General features: G+C 41.8%; 1 protein-coding gene across 10 annotated transcripts in view; it reads right to left on the bottom strand.

Annotated features, from left to right (window-relative positions):
• Positions 1–618: 618 nt before the first annotated feature.
• chd6 (chromodomain helicase DNA binding protein 6) overlaps positions 619–9569 on the bottom strand; it is a 119395-nt gene continuing 110444 nt past the window's right edge. For all 10 annotated transcript variants that reach the window (XM_055907957.1, XM_055907947.1, XM_055907966.1 and 7 more), the window contains one exon: positions 619–9549. In XM_055907957.1, coding sequence (XP_055763932.1) covers positions 8452–9549 — 1098 coding nt within the window. In that variant the 3' untranslated portion in view covers positions 619–8451. The remainder of the gene's footprint in view (positions 9550–9569) is intronic.

The following is a 9569-nucleotide window of genomic DNA, read 5'->3' as shown; positions in this document are numbered from 1 at the left end:
ATTTCCCCAACGAGCCATGGTGGAGTTAGTACCTACAAAAAGACGCCATTACTATTTCTTGTTGGCGCATGTGCAATAACTACATTCGTCCTTGCACTCTTTCTAAATACAATTTTTTGAAACTTTGGCAAAGGGTAGTCTACAAAACTTAGTCCACTGTTCTTAACAGATTTTGGTTTTCGAAACAGAACTGTATTGAGATCGATGAAACATTTGGTGGTGATTTGAAATGCCAGCTAGATGCTTCAGATTTATACATCCGGTGAAACATTTGTCTCATTGTTCCATCTGTGTAGTTGCTGCTTTGGCTGACACCATGGGTATAATCATTATGCCGATTCGGTTGCAAAACCTTTTGCAACTCTATTGAGATCAAATGTTTTGCAACAAACGGAAAACGCGAACAAGTTTCTATTAGACAAATTTAGGTAGGTCCCTCCCCATTTCGTTTTCTCCATTTGGTTCTTAAACGGTAAACGGTTTCTCTAATGAATGCACCCCAGCAGAGATACTTTTGAGCCATGCTCTTGAAGTCTTCCTGACTTGAGTTCACTTGGGTCGTGCGTCAGTCAGGCTAGCTGCTGCTAGCAGTATGATGAGAAATTAATACCCCTTCACTAGTTGAAAGTCATCTTTTATTGCACAATAAAATATCACATACCATGTCTTGAGTTAAGTGATTGGTCCACATGGGGATATTGGACCTAGTTCAACAAAAAAATGTAATCCACAACTGTGAATGTTGCCGATGTCAGACAGTACTTTTGTTTTGTAGCATGATATTCCCACAATGTTGCTAGAGCTTCAGTACACCCATTTAGTGAACACTGGCTTTGACTGCATGAGCCGAAAATGAATGTCCTAATCTGTCAACGGTCCTTATTCAAGCAGCTGTTGAACAGAACCTTGAAGCGTGCATGCATACACACACAGTCAGAGTGGTCTGCCATCTCTGTAACTTGGATTGTGGCAATTGTCAGGGCCTATATAACCAGCATGTCCAGGCATGCAATCACAACACACACAGCATGGTATTGGCAAGCCAGAGCCTGTATATTTCCCCTGACGTGCAAATACTTTACAGAACTTATGTATAGGGTCTGACACCTAGTGTCTGACCTGACAGCAGAAATAGGTTATAGTACAATTCAGCCCAAAGTTCACACGGATACAACTGACCTATCCCAATGACCCACAATCTATGGCACGTTAAGTGCATTACACTTTTTTCAGGAAATGAAGTTGTCATTTGTTTTTTCAACTATTCTTGCCGCAGGTGATGGCAAAAAGATACAATACACATTCTACAATTTGAAAAGAGCCAGCAAGCCTTAGAAGCGGGACTGTTGTCCCTCTGAACCCTTTGACGTTACAAACCAGGCATAAACATGAAAATGCTTAGATAAGACTTGTACAATAAATACATATGAGATACATGCTTGAAATCAATCTGACTTTACTATAAATTACCAAAGACTAACTGAAAAGAAAACACACAGTAAAAACATTTTCATGACATGAAGACTGAATAAATATTAATTGACCTTCAACTGCACCAATTAGTTGTTTTTCCAAGTTTTCACATACAAACAAAGTAATAGGAAATAGGTGTGGGCTGGTGAGATTTTAAGATTGATCAATTAAACTAATGAGTTGGATATTATTCGTTTCCCCAAAACAGTTTGCTTGTCTATCTGAAGACACATTGCTCAGAAAATGTTAGTGGAATATTGGATCCAGCATGCTGAATATGTCTACAATTGGATGATCATAGGTTAATGTCACATCCACTTCAGTTGTATAAATACTGTGCACCCCTGACCTCCTTACGAAAACTGAAGGCCTCTTATGTGAATATAAGCATGTGAAAAGCTTGTCGTTTGAGTGAAATAAGGGGACACTCATCAGACATGATCAATCAGGAATTGCAAGGTATCCTTCACATGGATTACATGAAATGAGATTTGAATACGTTCAGGGATGTTTATGCATTAGTGACTTCGGCCTAGATATACAGAGCATTCGTAAAGTATTCAGGCCTGAGTTTTTCCACATTTTGTTACGTTACAGCCTTATTCAAAAATTGATTCAATTGTTTTTTCCCCCTCATCAATTTACACACATTACCCCATAATGACAAAGCAAAAACAGGTTTTTAGAAAAGTTTGCACATTTATAATAAAAAAAACAGAAAAATCATATTTACATAAGTATTCAGACCCTTTACTCAGTACTTTGTTGGAGCACCTTTGGCAGCGATTACAGCCTAAAGTCTTATTTGGTATGATGCTACAAGCTTGGCACACCTGTATTTGGGGAGTTTCTCCCATTCTTCTCTGCAGATCCTCTCAAGCGCTGTCAGGTTGGATCGGGAGAGTCGCTGCAGATATTTTCAGGTCTCTCCAGAGATGTTAGATTGGGTTCAAGTCTGGGCTCTGGCTGGGCCACAAAGACTTATCCTGAAGCCACTCCTGCATTGTCTTGGCTGTGTGCTTAGGTTTGTTGTCCTGTTGGAAGGTGAACCTTCGCCCACTCTGAGGTCCTGAGCGCTCTGGAGCAGGTTTTCATCAAGGATATCGCTCTACTTTTCTCCGTCCATCTTTCCCTCGATCCTGACCAGTCTCTGTCCCTGCTGCTGAAAAAAATCCCCACAACATGATGCTGCAATCACCATGCTTCACCGTAGGGATGGTGCCAGGTTTCCTCCAGACGTGACGCTTGGCATTCAGGCCAAAGAGTTACATCTTGGTTTCATTAGACCAGAGAATCTTGTTCCTCATGGTCTGAGAGTCCTTTAGGTGCCTTTTGACAAATTCCAAGCGGGCTGTCATATGCCTTTTACTGAGGAGTGGTTTCCATTTGGCCACTCTACCATGAAGGCCTGATTGGTGGAGTCCTGCAGAGATGGTTGTCCTTCTGGTAGGTTCTCCCATCTCCACAGAGGACCTCTGTCAGAGTGATCATCGGGTTCTTGGCCACCTCCCTTACCAAGGACCTTCTCCCCCGATTGCTCAGTTTGCCATCTCTCCATTTAAGAATGATAGAGGCCACTGTGTTCTTGGGGACCTTCAATGCTGCAGACATTTTCTGGTACCCTTCCCCAGATCTGTGCCTCGACACAATCCTGTCTCGGAGCTCTACGGACAATTCCTTCTACCTCATGGCTTGGTTTTTGCTCTGACATGCACTGTCAACTGTGCAACCTTTATATAGACAGGTGTTTCCGCCTTTCCAAATCATGTCCAATCAATTGAATTTACCACAGGCGGACTCCAATCAAGTTACAGAAACATCTTGTCATGTTTTGTCTTTGATCTTCATGTCTTGTCCCTGTGCTTCCCTCTGCTGGTCTTATTAGGTTCTTTCCCTCTTTCTATTCCCTCTCTCCTCCTCCCTCTCTCCCTCCCCCGCTCTCTCTCTCTATCGTTCCGTTCCTGCTCCCAGCTGTTTCTCTTTCTCCTAACGACCTCATTTACTCTTTCACACCTGTCCCCTATTTTGCCCTCTGATTTGAGTCCCTATTTCTCCCTCTGTTTTCTGCTTCTGTCTTTGTCGGATTCTTGTTTGATGTTTGCTGTTCTGTGTCCTGGTTCCGCCCTGTCGTGTTTTTGCCTTCATCAGATGCTGCGTGTGAGCAGGTGTCATCTAAGATATATCCTGGAGTACCGTTTTGTTTTAGACTGGAATAAAGACTCTGTTTTTGTTAAGTCGCTTTTGGGTCCTCATTCATCAGCATAACACATCTCAAGGATGATCAATGGAAACAGGATGCACCTGTTGTTGCTTTGTCATTTTTGGGCATTCATTATGTGTAGATTGATGACGAAAAAAATACATTTAATCAATTTTAGAAATAGGCTGTAATGTAACAAAATGTGGAAAAAGGAAGCGGTCTGATTACTTTCCATATGCATTGTACATACATGTAATCAGCGGAAGTTTGACAAATGAGGAAAATATCAAACCCCAGAGGCACTGATGAGAAAAGTAATTTGTTGTTCTCCATATTGTGCTTTTTAAGATTGATTGAGTAACTTTTTGGAGTATGAATTGGACCATGAAAACAACATTGGAAGATTATCTCATAACAATGCACTGACTGATGCCACAGTAAGTCCAAATCCTGGTTTTGCATGTATGCATACAATTGAAGGGGCATTTTAAAACAAACAAAATACTTTGCTATATATAATTTCCAATATGGAGATGTAACAAAACATCTATATATAAAACACTAGCTAAATAAGGCATTTTACTTTTAATATAATCAACAAAGTTTAAAAAAGAAAAAGTGTCATATTTGGTGAAAGTTTGGCAAAGCAAAACAAATAAATTATATAGTAAAGTTGTGACAAGGCAAAAATAATGTAGTTCGACAAAGAAAGGTGACGCTAAAGCAACACGAGCTAGAAATACAGCTCAACAACGAAATGTCCCCCACGGGCCAGGTTGTATAAGTGTGCACATCCACGCACACACGCGCACAAATAAAAGATTAATAGACAGAATACAGGTAAACATTCACTAAAAGGACACTGTGCAAAAAAATTGTTTTCATATTGGAAAACAAACAAAATGTGAAGTCAGAAGTTGTTACGCTTAGAAGCGAAGTCTTAAACATAACCCCCCCCCATAAAAAAAACAGACCCTGTTATGAAATTTAGATTAAAATCTGCTTTTGCATCCATTTAGTGTAGTACAGTACAGTATACCCAGCAAACCGGGAAGATTTCCAGAACATTAGCAAAGATTCCCATTAAGTTCTAGTTAGGGTTTTATCTATTATTAGGATGATAACATCCCAAAAACATTATTTTAATGTTTTTGGGATGAATGAGAACTCAACGTTCTGGGAATGATGAGAACTCAACGTTCTAGGAACTTTCATGCAACATCAGGAGAATGTTTTATACAAACATTGTATAATCCTCAGCATAACTGTGCAGATTTAGTCTTATGAGAACATTTGCCGCAACCTAACGAATGTTCTGGGAACTTTCACAGAACCAATTTTTGTTAAATACAAGAAAACACTGGTACTGAAGCTAGTAGCTATTTGCCCCAATATGTCGTAAACTAAAAATGTGGTGTGCTTGTAAACAAAAGTAACAGCAATATACAGCTAAATAGATTTACATAAAAAAAAAAATATTAATATGAGCTAGTCTACAGGAGTTTAAAATGCATCTGAGGAAAGAAAAGGAGACCACGAACCCTTTAAAACAACGAGGCACTCTGCGACTGCTTTACACACAGTATCTATCTGATCAAATTACAAACTTTTCCTTAACACAGACAGATGGCAATGGACAGATTCATTTAGCATACCCCCCTCTCCCCTAGAGTACCCTCTGTGTGCTTGTCCCTCAACGGTGAGGCACTGGCTCTCAACAGAGCCCTCTGTGACAGATTTGTCTATGGCACCTCTTCACTGCTCCCGCACTGGCACAGCTGACCAAGTCCCAAGCTATTGCCCGCCTAATAACATGACTAGTCCCAGTGAGACTGGAAATAGGTCATCCTTCAAAGTGACTGTGTGAGAATAACATTAAAAAAAACATTATCAAACCTCAGGATTGTTCTTTGCCTTCTGTTAAAAAAAAAAAAAAAAAGAATAATTAAAAAGAAAATTTTATATATATCTAATATTTTGTTGTACTCAATGTGTTCTCTTGATTGGGTATAGTAACATTGTTTTCTCTAAATTTGTCTTTTTTTTTGTGTTTTTTGTGTTTTTTTTTTACAAAGCAGCAACAATAAAACAAATAGGGATGGACAAAAGCTGTCCTATTAATAACTTATTTGCAGCAGTTGTGCTACAACTCAAACTTGGGGCTGCAAGTTACCTTGCATGCATTGCTTTTAAAAATATATAATTATTAATTAATTATTATATTAAACACATTTTGAAGGACCTTCAATTAAAATTGCCATTAGTTTCAGGCTTTTGGATGTGAAACAACTTTAGGGGGATATTCATATAATCCTGTTAACACCAAGGAAACTGGGGGGTCAATAGTCCCTGGACAGCTACATCATTCTGGGTTGTTCATTAGGCAACAAATAGATTAAAAAAACAGACATACAGGGAGGGAATACCTGGACTTGTCCGATAAGAAACGCAATTTTCATTTTCCATTGCAAAATGTTTTACAATGTTTTCCCATTGCGTGCCTTAATGAACACAACCTAGCCCTATACTGTAGCTGCCTTTGAACCCAAGAGTACTGTCAGCATATTTTGGTTGGAAAAAATATTTACACAGCCTCCTTCTCAGTCAAATAGGCCCCCAGATTCACCTTTTAGCAACCAGGACATACCAGGAGTCTTAAAAAGGTGCAATATGCAGAAATTGCTCCGCCATTTTCTGTTTGCTAAGATTCTAATAGTTTGTCTAATTTCCACTTATGTGACAAAACAAGCAATGTATTGTGTACAGAATCATTGATCAATCTAAACCGCTGTAAAATATACACTACCGTTCAAAAGTTTGGGGTCACTTAGAAATGTCCTTGTTGTTGAAAGAAAAGCAAAAAAATGTGTCCATTAAAATAACATCAAATTGATAAGAAATACAGTGTAGACATTGTTAATGTTGTAAATGACTATTTGTAGCTGGAAACGGCTTATTTTTATGGAATATCTACATAGGCCCATTATCAGCAACCACTACTCCTGTGTTCCGAAGGCACGTTGTGTTAGCTAATCCAAGTTGATCATTTTAAAAGGCTAATTGATCATTAGAAAACCCTTTTGCAATTATGTTAGCACAGCTGAAAACTGTTGTCCTGGTTAAATAAGCAATACAACTGGCCATCTTTAGATTAGTTGAGTATCTGGAGCATCACCATTTGTGGGTTCGATTACAGGCTCAAAATGGCCAGAAACAAAGAACTTTCTTCTGAAACTCGTCAGTCTATTCTTGGCTAGTGTGGGAGGCCCCGGTGCACAACTGAACAAGAGGACAAGTATATTAGAGTGTCTAGTTTAAGAAACAGACGCCTCACAAGTCCTCAACTGGCAGCTTCATTTAATAATACCCGCAAAACACCAGTCTCAACGTCAACAGTGAAGAGGCGACTCCGGGATGCTGGCCTTCTAGGCAGAGTTCCTCTGTCCAGTGTCTGTGTTCTTTTGCCCATCTTAATCTTTTATTTTTATTGGCCAGTCTGAGATATGGCTTTTTCTTTGCAACTCTGCCTAGAAGGCCAACATCCCGGAGTTGCCTCTTCACTGTTGACGTTGAGACTGGTGTTTGCGGGTATTATATAATGAAGCTGCCAGTTGAGGACTTGTGAGGTGTCTGTTTCTCAAACTAGACACTCTAATGTACTTGTCCTCTTGCTCAGTTATGCACCGGGCCCTCCCACTCTTTCTATTCTGGTTAGAGACAGTTTGCGCTGTTCTGTGAAGGGAGTAGTACACAGCATTGTACAAGATCTTCAGTATCTTGGCAATTTCTCGCATGGAATAGCCTTCATATCTCAGAACAAGAATAGACTGACGAGTTTCAGAAGAAAGGTCTTTGTTTCTGGCCTGTAATCAAACCCATAAATGCTAATGCTCCAGATACTCAACTAGTCTAAAGGCCAGTTTTATTACTTCTTTAATCAGCACAACAGTTTTCAGCGGTGCTAACATAATTGCAAAAGGGTTTTCTAATGATCAATTAGCCTTTTAAAATGATAAACTTGGATTAGCTAACACAACGTGCCATTGGAACACAGGAGTGATGGTTGCTGATAATGGGCCTCTGTACGCCTATGTAGATATTCCATAATTATTATTATTATTATTATTTTTTTTTTAAATCAGCCGTTTCTTGCTACAACAGTCATTTACAACATTAACAATGTCAATACTGTGCTTTTATTTAAAAAACAAGGACATTTCTAAGTGACCCCAAACTTTTGAACGATAGTGTACTTTCAATAACCAAAAATGTTTTATTTCTAGCTGTTTGAAGCTGGTGTACAAAACAAAGTAAAATACGCAAAAACAAAACTTAAGAACAGGGAGCATAGAAGTAGCGCACAGAACAGATCTACCGCTTCTTAGACTTGCTTTCAATGACAATGACAGCTCTATAACTCACATTTCTATGTGAATTTGGTCAGGTTGCCCAAAAAGTTACATATTGCAGCTTTAAAGTGCCACGATCATGATGCAGCAGACCGTCAAGGCTGCTTGATCTGTGACAACCATGTAATACTGATTAGCAGTTCCTCCCTTCCGTCGCTTGCAAGTGTGTGTTTGCATGCAGGAGTGTCCATCACTTTCATGAAGTTCTTGAATGGAGCATGTGTGGGTATATACAGTATAACATAATCACAAGTTTGCTACAGGGCAGGAGCTCTATAAACATTAAGTGGATAATAAAAGTCTTTACAGGAACATTAACTTACACACCACAAACTTTACACTTTTGCACGGTAAGAAAGAGGGAGAAGTCTATTGTGAATCCTGTACCCCCCTTGACTCTCTCTCCTTCTCATCTCTGGGTAGTTTTTCCTCCTCCATCACTCTATTCCCCTCCGTTTCTCTCTCCTCTTCAATGCTCTTCTCTGGGTTGACTTCTGGAGAAGCATGGGAGCCGTGTCCCGTGACCTCCTCCTGAACGTTGTCCTCCATCTGATGCTCCCTAGCCTCCGGCCCGGCCTGGTCAACCGTGCTCTCCCCAGTCTGACCATCGCTGGGTGTTTTCGGAGGCCCACTGTCCGTCTGTAAGTGGCTGTGGCTGCTTGCCTCCTCCACCACCCCTTCCTCCCTTGTTCTTTTCTTCTTCCTCTTAGGGCTGCCGGAGGACTCTGTGGGTGGCATGCCTGGCAGCGCCATGATGCCCCCGTGTGGGAGGAACATGTGAGGGTACAGCAGTCCATGGGACAACCCTGGAACAAGGAAAGGGTTGAAGGCCAGGTGGCTGCCACTGCTACTGCTGACGCCACTGCAGCTGCTGACTGCCGCAGTGGTGATGGCTGCGATGCTGTGGCTGCCTATCGCGCCTTGCTGCTTTTCCTCTGTCGACTGCTTGTCCTCCCTCTTTCTCTCTCCGTCAGACTGCATGCCGGAGCCATCTGCTTGTGTGCTTGAAGACGCCTGGCTGGGGCCTCGTGAGGGGCTACTAGCCGCGGAGGAAGCCGTAGTGGTGGTAACTGCAGCCGCTGAGGAGGTGGGAGCGGAGCTGGTGGGCGGCTGTCCCATCAGCCCCTGAACACTGAACATGTGGGGGGCGCCATGTATGCCGTGGAGCATCATGGGAAGCATGCTCAGTCCGTTCTTGGGATCTTCACCAGCGGACACGGCGAAGCCATGGGGGAATCCCATCAGGCCCGTGAGTGGGATGCCCTGGACATTGCGGAGGTTCTGGAGGCTGACCAAGTCCATGCTGCCGATCAGGCTGCCGTTCATGAAGAGTGGGCCCATGGGTGACTCCGAGAGGAGGGGCTTGGGCATCTCGCTGCGAGGACGACGGCCACGGCGGCGGGGCCCCTGGTCGCGGCACACGGGCTCTGTGAGTATGCGGGTGAACTTTCCCTCGGGAAGAAAGCCCTGGAAACACAAGGCATTAG

The sequence above is a fragment of the Salvelinus fontinalis genome, chromosome 3 (genome assembly GCF_029448725.1).
Source record: "Salvelinus fontinalis isolate EN_2023a chromosome 3, ASM2944872v1, whole genome shotgun sequence".
In the NCBI taxonomy this organism is placed as follows: Eukaryota; Metazoa; Chordata; class Actinopteri; order Salmoniformes; family Salmonidae; genus Salvelinus; species Salvelinus fontinalis.
This window is presented reverse-complemented; position numbering and strand designations above follow the sequence as displayed.